A 15,294-nucleotide genomic window follows, 5' to 3' on the forward strand; every position below is an offset into this window, starting at 1 on the left:
CTCCTTGGAGGCCAGGATGGCCACACTTCGTTTCTCATACTTCGGACATGTTGTCAGGCAGGATCAGTTGCTGGAGAATGATATCATGTTTGGTAAGGTGGAGGGTCAGAGAAAAAGAGGAAGACCCCCAGAGAGATGGATTGGCAAAGTGGCAGCATCAATAGGCTCAAGTGTGACAACGATAGTGAGGTTGGCCCAGGTTTGGACAGTGTTTCATGCTGCTGTGCATAAGGTTGCTATGAGTCAGTACCAACTCGATGACACCTTACAATACGATAGCACAAAGTTAGAGGGGGGAGCTCCAGTGAAGTATTTCCTCCATGTTTTTAGTTGCTGTTGTTAAGTGCCATTGAGTCTGTTCTGCCTCATAACAACCATGTTGTTTAGACTCTGTTGATACCTATGTTGACTGTTGTTGTTATTAAGTGTCATGAATTAGTACTGGCTCCAAGGGTTTCCAAGGAGTGGCTAGTGGATTTGAACCACCAACCTTGAGGTTAGCAGTTCAGTGCTTATTCTACACTGATTAGACTCTATTAAAATAATTTTCCTTGAGGGCAGGCCTTTATTAAGGATAACATAACACCCCCAAACATAATTTAATACCTAACAGCTATTGAGTAAGAAAAACTACAATCTTCTAAGACCCTTTTAAATGAAATATATAATACCTGCCGTAATTTATTTATTTATCTATATAATAAAGGGAAGAACATGCTCAGCATTTCTCAAGCTGAGGGAATTGAAGAAAAAAAAATATGCCTCGATTTGTAATATTGAAGGATTCTATGGAGCCTTGGTGTGGTTTGGTGGGTTAATGTGCTGGACCACAAGGTCAGTTTGAACCTAACAGCTGCTTCTTGGAAACCCTATACAGGGTTGCAATGGTTTGCAATAACAGCAACAACAAAAGGGCAAAATATTGAATATAGCAGACATCACCAAAAGAATATGGAAAGAATGTAGAGTCAGACTTTATCTCTCATACTTTGGGCATATTTTAGGAGAGACCAGTCCTGAGGATGGACATCATGCTTGTAAAGTAGAGGGTCAGTGAAAAACAGGAAGACTCCCCACCCCCCACCCCAAGAGATGGATTGGCACAGTGACAGCAGCAGTGGTCTCTAGCATAGCAACAATTATGAGGTTGGTGCAGGACCAGACAGTATTTCGCCCTGTTGTGCATAAGGTTGCTGTGAGTCAGTAATGACTCGATGATACCTAACAACAACAGTTATTGATAGCAGTTTCAACATTGGAAACTTTTCTCCCCCAGTAAAATTCTACGTGGAAATCCACTTGCTCATTGTATTGTAACCTGGAATGATCTCTCAAGGACATTGTTCCGAAGTTTGACTTTCATTCATTCAGTTTATTTATTTACTGGGGGTTCCATTCGATAAGCACTGGACTTGGAACCACAAGGTGTGAGGCTTTCTGCTCCTGAGAATATATAAAGACTTAGAAAACCTATACCGGGTCAGTATGAGTTGGAATCCAGTTGATGACATTTATCAACAACAAAAACAATTAAGTATGGCCAGGTACCATTCTATACACTGAGATATATTGGTGAGCAAAAACAAAGACCACTAACTCTATGGAGCATCTGTTCTAATCCTGGGGGAATAAACAATAAACAATGGTCATAACATGTAAATTATATGGAAGGAGTGCAGATGAAATTTGACATGAAAATTAAAAAAAAAAATTTAATGGAGCAAAGCAAGCTATAGGAGAGTTGCAATTTTAAATATAGTAGTTGTGATAGGTTTCATTGAAAAGATGATAGTTGAACACATTTGAAGAAGAGAAATTTGTCATGAATATATTTGATTGAATGAGCCCTTGTGTTATAGTGGTTAAGCTCTTGGTGGCTAATCAATAGTTTGGTGGTGGTTTAAACCCTCCCAGTGCTCCATAGGAGAAAAATGTAGCAGTCTGTTTCCATAAATGTTGTTGTTGTCAAGTGCTGTTGGATGGTGGGTTTGAACTTCTGACCTTGTGGTTATCAGTCCAGTGCTATCTGACAGTACCAAAACCCTTTGGGTCAATTCTGATCTGTCATATAGGGGTACTATGAGTGGAATTTTGCACCATAGAAATGTTTGTGTGTGTAAGTATGAAAGATGGAAATAGTGCAAAGACCTGATTTAAAATAAAGAGATGGGACAGTGGGTGAGTAAGCTAGGGGCAGCAGAAGATTTTTATTTTTTTATGTGTGGCAATGAGGCAGGAGATAGAATATAAGTGGTGTCTGAAAGCATGCTTTTTAATTTATTCTGAATGAAAAGGACTGCTCTTGTGGGACTATAAATAGAAGAGAGATATGACTGATGTAATCTTTTTAAAAAAAAAAAATTGACTGCCATATTGAGATTTAAGCATAAAGAGACTGGTGAAGAAGCTATTGTAATAAACCAAGCAAGACATAATATGGCTTAGACTGGATTGATCTTAATGCAATGAATGTCAGATGTGAGAGAAAGAGAACAAACAGCTAAATGTCTCCTAGATTTTAGGAATGAGAAAAGAAAAGAAGTTCCATTAACTGAAATGGGAAAAGCAACAACAACAAAGGCATTAGTGAGCTGAAGTGGATAGGTATTGGCCATTTTGAATGAGACAGTCATATGATTTACAATGACAAGTTAATGAGGAATGACCTCACATTCATCTTCAAAAAGTGCATTTCAAGATCTACCTGATTATAGGATAATATCCATATGCCTACAAGAAAGACCAGTTCATACCAGTATTAAAGAGAGGAAAGAAAGAAACACCAAAATGGATATCAGGACAAACTATGAAACTTGCTCTTGAACATAGGGAAGCTAAAGCAATGGGAAGATTTGAGGAGGTAAAAGAGTTGAACAGAACATTTGAAAGGGCAGCCCAAGAAGAAAAAGTAAAGTATTATAATGAAATGTACATAAAACCTCAAGTTAGAATACCAAAAGGGAAGAACATGCTTAGCATGTCTCAAGCTGACATAACTGAAGAAAAAAGTCAAGCCTCAAGTTGCAATATTGAAATATTCTATGGGCAAAACATTGAATGATGCATCAAAATAAAATGGGAGGAATTCAAAGAGTCACTGTACTCAAAAAAATAAAAATAAAAAAAGTGGCCAGTGCTCAACCATTGTAAGAGGTAGCATATCTTGAAGAAATACTGGTATTGAAAAAGCAAAGTTCAAAGTAATGGTGAAAAGCAGGAGTCCAGGAATTGATGGAAAGCTATTTGAAATGTTTCAACAAACTGATATAGGTAGGAGGCACTCAGTCATCTAAATCAACAAATTTGGAAGACACCTACCTTGCCAAGTGTAGTGATTATGAATCAGCCTGCGAACCATAAGGTCAACAGCTCAAAACTACCAGCTGTTCCAAAGGAGAAAGATGAGGCTTTCTGCTCCCGTAAAGATTTATAGCCTCAGAAACCCTGTACAGGGTCGCTATGAGTCGGAACCACCACCACCACCATATTTGTGCACATTTCAAAGAGAGGTGACCTAACTGAATGTGAAAATTATTAAACAACATTATTTATATCACTTGTATGTGAAGTTTTATTGAAGGTAATTAAAACAAATGGAAGCAATACATAGACAGGGTCTGCCAGAAATTCAAACAGGTTTCAAAAGAAGATGTGGAACTAGGGACAGCATTGCTGACAGCAGATTATCTTAACTAAAATCAGAGAATACCAGAAAAATGTTTACTTGGGCCTTATTGACTATATAAAGGTATTTGACTATGTGGATCATAATAAACTATGGATAACATTGTGAAGAAAGGCTATTCCAAAAACATTTAATTGTGGTCATGAGGAACCTGTACATACACCAAGAGGCAGTTGTTCAAATAGAACAAGGGGATATTGAATGGTTTAAAATCAGGAAAGGTGCGTGTCAGGGTTGTATTCTTTCACCATACTTATTCAATCTGTATGCTGAACAAATAATATGAGAAACTGGATTATATGAATAAGAATATGGCTTCAGGATAGGGGAAGATTCATTAACAACCTGTCACATGGAGGTGCAGAAATCAAAGAGGACTTAAAAACTTACTGGTGTAGATCAAAGACTGCAGTCTTCAGTATGGATTACACCTCAGTGTACAGAAAACAAAACTTCTCACAACTGTATTAATAAATAATAACATGATAAATGGAGAAAAGATTGAAGTTGTCAAAGACTTCATTTTGTTTGGTTCCATATTCAACACTCATGAAAGTAGCAATGAAGAAATCAAACAGCATATTAAATTAAGCAAATCTGCTGCAAAAGAAATTTTTGATTGCTTCATATGCATAGGGAAGTTGGATAATGAATAAGGAAGATAGCAAAAGAATCGATGCATTTGAATTATAGTGTTGGCAAAGAATATTGCAAGTACTATGTACTGCTAGAAAAACAAACAAATCAGTCTTGGAAGGAGTGTAGTCAGAATATTCCTTAGAAGTGAGGATGGGGAGACATTGTCTCTTGTTTTTTGGATATGTTGTAAAGAAGACCATTTCCTGGAGAAAGACATCATGCTTGGTAAAGTGAAGGATCAATCAAAAACAGGAAGACCCCCAAGGAGATAGATGAACAGAGCGACAGCAACAATGGGCTCAAACATAACAACAATTATGCGGATGCTGCCTGACCAGGCAGTTTTATTGTTCTGCTGTGCATAGGGTTGTTATGAGTTCAAACCAACTAAGAAGAAGAACAACATATTAGACATCAAAATGGAGCATTTCAGTGTGGAGATGTGGAGATTAGGAGCATGATTTAAATAGAGATATACTTTGTGTAGTCATTAGCATATTAATTATATTAAACACATAAGACTGTGTAAGATTATTGTGGATATGGATATAGATTTAAAAAAAAAAAAAAAAGAACATGGATTCACTAGGAGGTAGGTGTGTGTCCATGCAGGGCGGCGGGAGGTGCACAGAGGGAAGAAACCATCAAAGAAACAGAAGGATATCAGAAAAATAAGTGAAGAAAATAATGTTTCAGAGGAAGCCAAGTCTACTCTGTCAAATGTAACTAGTATGTCAAGGAAGATGAGATATGATACTATGCACTTCTTGTTGTTAAGTGCCATCCAGTTGGTTCCGACCCATAGCGATCCTGCATAAGGTTTCCAAGGAGCGACTGGTGAACTTGAACTGCCAACCTGCAGTTTAAAGTGGTTTTGCAGTCTGGCTCATTAGTCCACAGCACCACACCAGTGCTCCAGTATGTCCTGTTGTTGTTGTCAGGTGCCATCGAGTCGGTACTGACTCATAGCGACCTTATGCACAGCAGAACGAAACACTGCTGGATCCTGGGCCAACCTCACTACCATTACCACACTTGAGTCCATCGATGCGGCCACTTGGCCAATCTATCTTATTGGGATCTTCCTCTTTTTCTCTGACCCTCCACCTTACCAAACAAGATATCCTTCTCCAGCAACTGGTCCCTCCTGACAATATGTCCGAAGTATGAGAGACGAAGTTTGGTCATCTTGGCCTCTAAGGAGCACTCTGGTTGCATTTCTTCCAAAATAGATCTATTGGTTCTTTTGGCAGCCCATGGCACGTTCAATATTCTCCTCCAACACCATTACTCAAAAGCATCAATTCTTCTATGGTCTTCCTTATTCACTGTCCAGTTTTCGCATGCATATGAAGGTATTGAAAATACCATGGCTTGGGTCAGGCTCACCTTAGTCCTCAAGCTGACATCTTTGCTCTTCAACACTTTAAAAAGGTCTTGTGCAGCAGATTTGCCTAATGCATGCCCTGAGGGGATTTAAATATAAAAGTACTGAGTGTAGATCCATAATTTGATACCAGAAAATTGAGCAGCAGTTAAATAGCCTAACCTGAAAGTTTTCTCTTGAGGACTATTTCCAAAAGAGAAAACTTTCAGGCTAGGCTACTTAACTGCTGCTCAATTTTCTGGTACGTGGTGTGGGAGTCCTGGCGTGGGCCTGTGGGTTAATGCGCCAGACTGCAAAGCTGTTTGAACTACAAGGTTGGTTATTCAAGCTCACCAGTCGCTCCTTGGAAACCCTATACAGGGTCTCCATGGGTCGGAACTGACTTGACAGCACTTAACAACAACAACAAACTGTACCGGGTGTGGTGCTGTGGGTTAATGCTCCAGACTGTAAAGCTGTTTGAACTGCTCACCAGCGACTCCATGGAAACCCTGTATAAGGTAGCTATGGGTCGGAGCTGACTCAACAGCACTTAACAACAACAACAACAATTGTACTGAGACTATTTCTGACCAAAAGCACCCACAGTGCCCAAACACAGACACAAATCTGTCTTCTCTGAGGACTGACTGATGTTTTGATGTATCAATTCAAAGATTCCAGAAATTCCTTGATTGCATCTATTCTGCCAATTTGTGCTGTTCCCTAGGACTTAAAGAATAGCATGAACATATGTATAAACACTCCTCTAGAGCCAGTGCTGTCCTAGTGTGGTGATGTAGGATAAGCACTTGACTGTAAGTGCTTATTAACACATAATTTTATTTTTAATGCAAAAACAATGTATAATGATGCTATATGGCACAGTATATGGAAAGCAGAGACAAATTATTTCAGGATAATATTTTCAGTAGGTTTGAACGGCAAGGTTGGTGGGTCAAACCCACCAGCTACTCCTTGGAAACCCTATACATAGTCACTTTGAGTCCGAACTGACTCGATGGCACTTAATAGCAACGCAAACAGCTAGAATTCTTAAACTTAGTTTGTTTTGATCTAAATGAACTCAATTTTTATGTTTCTAAATTTATCTTGGGATGCAGGAAAGCCTGTGGCAAAAATTTCAAAAATTAAAATATGCTAACTTTGAAAATAAAATAATAAAAGGTTAAAAAAATAAGTTTTTTTGGCCTTCCTGCTTTTTTCAGTAATGAATCTTTACATACTTTACAGACTTTTATCTATAGGCAACTGTTAATATTTTTTCTTTAAAAATATTCAATAAAACAAAATAATACCTTTTCATGTTGTGCCTTCAAGAACTATGTTGCACAGCATGTACAAGGAATATGACATTAATTGTAGAGCTACAGTTTTCAGATACTGCATAACTAGTTAGTATTATAAAAATTAATAACACACATAATGTTTTTCTGGAGTAAACTCTGTCTTCTAAATCTCCCAAATTGTTCAGTTTTGAAAGCACGTAAGGGAGAAAGAATAATGACCTAGGGTGGCTGGAGATGGGGGAAGCAACAGAGGATCATGAGAATGCTATATAATACTGTGTTAGGAAATTGTCAGAGTATACAAACTGTTATAAAATCCTAAATTCATATTAACACATAATTTTAGTTTTAATGCAAGACAATGTATAATGATGCTATATGGCACAGTATATGGAAAGCAGAGACAAATTATTTCAGAATAATATTTTCAGTGTCTTTGTAGGGCTCAAAGAAAGACTTTTGGTAGAGAGGGTGCTTGAAAAATATGAAGACTTAGTAGTCCTCAGTGACACATTATGCAAATATTTGTCAGCACCCACCAACATACCAAAGACTCCGGAAGGGTTCCTATGACAATGATCTATGATGTATCACTCCTTTTCTATCCAGATGTTGATGCTGTATCAGTGGAGAATGAAAGAACTTTCATATTGGAAAAAAATGTTGTATGTTGGTATCCACTTTATATAATAATATAAATATTTTAGAACCTCATGTGGAGCGGTGGGTTAATGCACTGAACTGCAAGGTCAGTTTGAATTGCAAGGTCAGTGGTTCAAGCTCACCAGCCTCTCCTTGGAAACCTGATACAGGGGTACTATGAGTCAGAACAGACTCGATGGCACTCAAGGAGTTCTAATGGAGTGCTGTGGGTTAATACACTGGACAGCAAAGTCTGTGTGAATGGCATTGTCAATGGTTCAAGCTCACCTGCCACTCCTCAGAAACCCCATGTGGGGTCTCCATGGGTTGGAACTGACTGCACGGCACTTAACAACAACAGCAATATATACATATATGTATACATATGTATATGTGTATATACATTTCCAGATATACATGTATATATTCTATGTGATAAGGATTTCTGGTGTAGTGCTGTAGAATAAACACTGGACTGCTAGCCACAAGGTCAGCAGTTCAAATCCACTAGAAACTCTATATAGCATCACCATGAGTCTGAAACCAACTAGACAGCAAGTAACAACAGTATTTGTGATAAAATTATAAAGGAAAACAAGGGAATGATTAACACAAAATTCAGGGGAGTGGTTATTATCAGACTATAGCAAGGGTAATGCAGTTTGGGGAGTTTCTGAGAGCTCCAAGGTGCTGGCTAACGGTTTATAGCTTAATCCAAGCAATGGTTACATGACTATTGTTTTTCTAAACTTTGCTCATCAAAATTTAAAAAGAGGAAAGTCATTGTAGGAAATGCTATATTCTGATCATCTGAGGTACTTTTTTTAAAATGAAACTTATCTATGTCACCAGGAAAGATTCTATTATATCTCACAGCAAACATTTTAATGCACAAAATGCCATTTTAAAATTTTTTTATTTTTCAGTCCAAAAGGATATAGTCCGCATCCTCCCCAGTTTAGATGTTGAAGTCAAAGACATTACTGATTGCTATGATGCTGATTGGTTTCTTCAGCTGTTATCCACAAAAGATCTTTTCGAAATGACCAGTGAAGAGTTCCCCATAGTGGCTGAAGTCATAGAAGGACCTCAAACATGTAAAATGCTTGGAAACATTTTACAGCCTGGGAAAACCATTGTGATTCACAAAAAGTACCAGGCATCAAGGATCTTAGCTTCAGAAATTAGAAGCAATTTTCCTAAAAGACACTTCTTGATCCCTACTAGCTATAAAGGCAAATTCAAGCGGCGACCTAGGGAGTTCCCAACTGCCTATGACCTAGAGATAGCTAAGAGTAAAAAGGAGCCACTCCACGTGGTAGCCACCAAAGCCTTTCATCCCCTTCATGACGAACTATCATCCATATCAGTTGGGGACCAGTTTCTAGTGCATCACTCACAGACTACTGAAGTCCTATGTGAGGGGAAAAAAGAAGTGGTGAACGTTCTGGCCTGTGAAAAAATCGTCAAAAAGTCCTATGAGGCAGCACTGCTGCCTTTGTACATGGAAGGAGGTTTTGTAGAGGTTATTCATGACAAGAAGCAGTACCAGGTTTCTGAGCTCTGTAGACAGTTCCGCTTGCCCTTCAACGTGAAGGTGTCCGTGAGAGATCTCTCTATTGAAGAGGACATTTTGGCTGCTACACCAGGTCTACAGTTGGAGGAAGATATCACAGACTCCTATCTACTTATAAGTGACTTTGCCAAACCCAGGGAATGCTGGGAAATTCCTACTGGACGCTTGAATATGACTGTTCAGGTAGTTAGTAACTTGTTTAAGGAAACAGAATCATTGCAAGTCAGGACTCTGGTAGAAGAGATTACTGAAGAACAATACTACATGATGCGGAGATATGAAAGCTCTTTCTTGCACCCTCCACCCCGCCCTCCCAAACATCCCTCAGTGGTGGAAACAAAGTCAACTCTGCTAACCCAAGCAGCGCAAACAACAGTGGATCTGCCTAAGTCTCCCAAGGTAAGAATAAGATTTTGTGGTTTTTCTTCTAAAGTGTTTTTCTCGAGGCAATGTATTTTAAGTCTTTTCTGAGTTCATTTTTTGGCTTACTTTTCTTTCTTTCACACCACATTTGAAGTGAACCTTTCTGATGCCCAGTAGACGAATGAACAGCAACAGAGCAGCATAAGCGATTGCAGCATTTTGTATTTTGACACTTAACTAGTAAATGTAGCATGACGTTTCTATTTCATTAGAAATAGCAGTGACAACAGACATTTGGAGATGATGACCTAAATTGCCATTTTAAGGGGTTCTGGTAATTAAGAATGTTTTATAATGTGTCGTAGAAGTAAATCTATTTTATTTTGAAGTGCTGTTCATTTTTATTTTTTATTTTTTTAAGTTAGAAATGTTTTGATACTTTAGCCAGGAAATGAGCATATATAATAAGCTTCCTTCTTCTAGGAGGTTACCAGAAGCATGCATCTATAATACATCTCTTCATTTTGTTTCATGTGCAGAAAGATGTAAAAATATCTTGGCAGAATCACATATGAGAATGTGAGCATCTGTGAACATTCTGCCTATCTTAGAATTTTGTCTTCAACACTTTTGTTGAAAAATAAAATCAATAAAATTACAGACAGTATGAGATCATTAGAGCATCAACAATTTCATTACCACTGTAATGATTTGGGGGCATTCAGCTTCATTTATCCTTGAGGTCTTTGTCGTCTGAAAACTGTCTACTGTCTTCTTGGAAAGATCTTGTCCTTACACCATGATGTGCCAGTTGTTTATTCATCAGTGGTCCTAAGGTGTAAGTTGTTTATTCATCTGGCCTGGCAGATGTTATGCTAGCAGCTTGGGGAAAACAAAGCAATTAGTAAAACAAAGAGAGATGCTGCTTTTACTCTACATGCTTAGGAATGATAGCAGTGGCAGGCTTCAAGTATGTGCATATGGAAATACATTAAATTTTACATTTCAAAACTGCATTCTGATTGTTTGGAGTAGAGATTCAGTAAAGATCACCAAACATCTTCAGAAAAAGATAAAAACAATAACATTTTCTTTTCTAAGTAAACAATTTTGAGGAGTCATTTCTATTCAAGTAATGGTTTCCAAATAATGTTGATAAACAGGCTGCTATGAAATTGAGCCATGGAGACTCTGTGAATTAGGTATTGAGCTGTTACCACAAGGTCAGTGGTTGAAACCCACCATATGCTGAAGAGAAAGATGGGGCTGTGCTCCCATAAAGATGTAGAGTCACAGAAGCCCTACTAGGGTTACGATGAGTCAGAATCAACTTGAAGGCATTGGTTTGGGGTTTTATGAAAGTGGAGGATGTCTTTAACTTCTCCTGCTCAAAATATTTTAATCACAAAGTTGGATAATGTAAGATAGAATTGTCATTTTTAGTTAGAATTACCACATGAGACCTCTCAAAGAAGCTCATGCCAAATCCAGAAACCTATGAGTATGTTAAATTCATGGAACCTAAGGAGCTCTGGTAGATAGTGGTTACGAATTGGGCTGCTAACCTCAGAGTCAGCAGTTCAAAACTACCAGCAGTTCCACAGGAGAAAGATTAGGCTTTCTGCTCCCATAAAGATTTACAGCCTTGGAAACCCCATACAGGGTCGCTATGAGTTGGAACCGACTCCACAGCACATAACAACAACAACAACATAAATATGTTATCTTATATAGCAAAAGAATCTTTACTAATGTAATTGTTAAGCATCTGAGGATGAGGAGATTGTCCCAGTTCATGCAGGTTAAAAATAAACAGAAAAATATTTGCTGATTTTTTATGATCACTTTATGGTAACCTCACATATTTCATAATAGAACTGTGCTCACTAGGGTCTTCAATGACTGTAAATTCATAGAAATAACCACCAACCTTTTGATTAGTTGTTGTTGTTGTTGTTATGTGCCGTGGAGTCGGTTCCGAGTCATTGTGACCCTGTACAGAGTTTCCGAGGCTGTAAATCTTTACGGGAGCAGACTGCCTCATCTTTCTTCCCCGGAACCGCTGGTAGTTTTGAACTGCTGACCTTGCAGCTCGCAGCCTGATTCGTTACCATTACGCTACCAGAGCTTCTTTTATTAGTAATTGATCATAAATCATCTGTGCCTTCTGGGGACCTCTGGATTATGTGGGTAGGTCCAATTTAATCACATAACTCCTTATAATAAATTTATACTCATCATTTCATTGCAATGATTATAATTTCCCCTGTGCAACGTCATTCAACAGTATTTGCTTCTATCCTTCTGGGTTTTGTTTTGTTTTGCTTTTTGAGAGGATGTACACAAAACACTCAGGAATATATAATTATTTAAACAACCAAACAGCACATTCTGCAGCCTGCCTCCTGGCCGCCAACACCCAGTCCTTCTCTTACCATGAGTCTAGAGTCCTCAGCTGCTCTCTTTCTTCATGTCCTCATCTCTGTCTCCATCTCTGGTGTTGCTGCTTCCCTGGATAGGGTCCCACATTCCACTCATGCTCTTTTCCCTTGATGGTCCTAGGGTCCTCTGTTCCTGAACTGTAAGATTATCTTCTCCCTCCCTTTTGTTACAAAAGTTCTACCTTTACAGTTGTGACAGTTGCAATAACAACTACTCACTATTGAATCTTAAGAATCTTATCCCCATCTCTTTTTATCAGACCCATCTAGACAAGATGAAACTATTCAGTGGGGATTCTACCTTCCCCCATGCACTCTGAAACTAACCTCCCTCTTGAAAACTTGTAAGCCAGTCACTTCGTGCCTTTATCACCCCCTCATTTTAGGAAGCCAATGTTTAAGTTGCCCATCCCTATCAATCCTGTATACAGAGGGGATAGGATTGATATTAACAGATATTTTTAAGAGGTCACAAACCATTTTCACTTGATGAATGGTTGAAGTATCAGAGTATTATTCTAGATTTGAAAGACTTGTCTTCAGTGATTCCCAAACTCCAAACCCTCTGCCATAGAGTTGATTTCAACACACAGAAACCCTATATAGGATTTGTTGTTGTTGTTTTAAAGTGTCATCAAATCAGTTTAAAGGTCACCCATAGTGACCCTGTATAGGGTTTCTGAGGAGCAGCTGGTGAGATTAAACCACTGAACCATTGTGGTTCAAACCCACTTTGCAGTCCAGCACATTGACCCACAGTGTCACATCAGGACTCCAATACTGTAAATCATTACAGAGGCATATAGTGTCAACTTTCTCTCACAGAGCTGCTAGTGGATTTGAAATGCCAACCTGGTGGTTAGCAGGTCAGTGCTTATCCTATAGCACCACCAGAGCTCCTTGCTACTAGGTGATATGAGTAATTATGTACATTTAAAGAGCTGCAATGTGGGAAAGAGTACAGAGTTATTTGCCATTACAATAGAAAGAAGAACTAGGTCACTAGTTAGAAATCAAAGGAAGAACAATTAAGACATAACATATCAGAATAGATTTCTTGTCCCTGAAAATGTTACAGTAGAGTACGTAGCCATAGATCAGTGTTATATGTTCAAAGTATACCTGCTTTGGTTGAGAAGAATCTGTGATTTTTTTCCCCCCGTCTCTAATTAGGTCTATCAATTCTATTGTGGTAGAGAATGCACTATATTTTCTCTGAAATCCTTTAAAATGTAAGAGGAAATGAAAATTTACCTGTGTTAGACCTACTGACTTTCTCATTTTCAACACTATTTTTTCACCTTAGAGACAGGAATCCACTTAGTGGATCATTTTGGGACTATTAAACTGAAGCTCTCTCAGTTTCTACATAATCTGTTCAAGAAAAGTCTTGCAATCAACTTTTTTTTATTATTATTATCACAGTGTCATCCTTTCATATATTTACTTTATGTTGCTTCTGATATTAACATTAAAGCTCTTCTATCATCAATGCTTTTGAAGTGATTGCAAAGAACATTTTCTTTACTTAACTGACAGGAAACAACCCTTGAAAACAAACTTCTAAGAGTTTGAATTGTGTATGGAATATTGCTTTAAATATAGAGAACAATTTTAAGGGATATTCTGAGATTAAATATTCAAGCTCATTTAGCTCATTAAAATGCCTATTACATGCTTAGATATGAGTATCAGATGCTTCATTATGTGAGTTTACCTTTGCCTTAGCAATGGGCCATTAACTTTACTAGATCATTTCTTGCATTGTTAAGCTATAGGACAAGATGTATGGGCAGTCTGAGAGTAAGACTCTACAATGTATTTGGTATTAGCCAAATTCAGAAATAGCAGGTAGCCATTGTCAGCTTTGGACCTTACAAGTTAATCTAAGAAGTTTGAAAATTAAGATATATGAGACAGGTTTTAGTAACACTTGAGATATATATAATTGTTTTCGAAGGGAGGATTGTGAACTGTTCTCTCACTATGACAAAATAGATATAAAAACTGAATTGCATTAGCAACTTGAGAAATGTAGTTTAGGTATGGGTAGGTATGAGTGGAGGTACAGGATGGATACAAGAAAGATGACAGTCACCTCAAGATCTATGACGTTATACATGGAAATATTTATTGTGTGTGTATGTGTGTGTTGTCATTATTTAAATGTGATAGATAAACAGGCAGTTACAAAATATATACAATACTAACAAAGAGGGACAATACCAACTGATCCCTCAAATTTCTTTTTAGGTTTATGATATAATGTAGAAATTGTATCTCTAAGATCTTTGCATTTGTATTCTTAATCTGATGAAACAACTATAAATTATGAAGTGATTTTTAAAATGAAGTTGGTCCTAAAGTTGAGTTTTAAATAAAATTGTTGTGGGATTGACTCTCCTTCTCTTAAAAATTAGTTTCTAGTTCTGAAGTAGTTTCAGATAGTTTGAAAGCTCATATGCTCACTGGGGTTTTTACCTGTCTTGGATATATATGGCTATGACTTCTGAGTGCCACACAGGAGAAATGTAACTTCTGTATTCTGATGAAAAGACCATAACCAAGTAGAAAAAACAAACCTTTGGTTGAAAGATGAGATATTCCACTTCTTCAGAGACTGCAGCTGGGACCAGAAATCTTGCATTTCACTAACTCTGTTTGGCCATTTAATGCCCAAGTGTCCACTTTGCTGCTGGAATTTCTAGATTTCTGTCAGACAAGAACACCCAAAGGAGACATTAAGGCAAAGAGCAAGGGAGGCAGTATTGGTAAGGTACTGTGAAATGAAAAGAAAAAAAAAAAAAAGAACCCCCCAAAAAAACAAAAGATCCTGCACCAGAATTAGAGTGAGATCTGAAAAGGCAGAAGGAAAGCTATAGTTCCTGAGAGGTGCAGGGAGAACATTTCAACAGCTGCTTCTGGTGCTCCGAAGTCACTTCTGATCTGATATCACAGTGTGGCCGTAAAGTGTTAAAGAAGCCCACACTCTAGCACTAAATCTAGATTTGTAGAGAATAGTGTTATATCCACTTGTTAGTCATCTACAGGATATGGTCATAAATGATGTGAATTGTTCTTTTTAACTTGATGCTGTGAAAACACAGTTAAGTGTCTGGATTTGTATCAGAGTGTGCTCTTCTGGTAGCTGATATATATCTATTCCTAGCTTGGTCTGTCTTCTTGGTCTAATATAGAGGATGTAGGTCTGTGTTTCCTGTGAATAGGGAAAACTTATAGCAATTCCAGAGAACATAAGCAATTGGGTGGAA

At 37.9% G+C, this 15,294-nt stretch overlaps 1 protein-coding gene across 1 annotated transcript in view; it reads left to right on the top strand.

Annotated features, from left to right (window-relative positions):
* THEMIS (thymocyte selection associated) overlaps positions 1-15,294 on the top strand; it is a 315,826-nt gene that overhangs the window by 120,398 nt on the left and 180,134 nt on the right. Inside the window, exon 4 of the mRNA XM_006834728.1 lies at positions 8,569-9,617. Coding sequence (XP_006834791.1) covers positions 8,569-9,617 — 1,049 coding nt within the window. The remainder of the gene's footprint in view (positions 1-8,568; positions 9,618-15,294) is intronic.

The sequence above is a fragment of the Chrysochloris asiatica genome, unplaced genomic scaffold (assembly GCF_000296735.1).
Source record: "Chrysochloris asiatica unplaced genomic scaffold, ChrAsi1.0 scaffold00013, whole genome shotgun sequence".
NCBI classification, from domain to species: Eukaryota; Metazoa; Chordata; class Mammalia; order Afrosoricida; family Chrysochloridae; genus Chrysochloris; species Chrysochloris asiatica.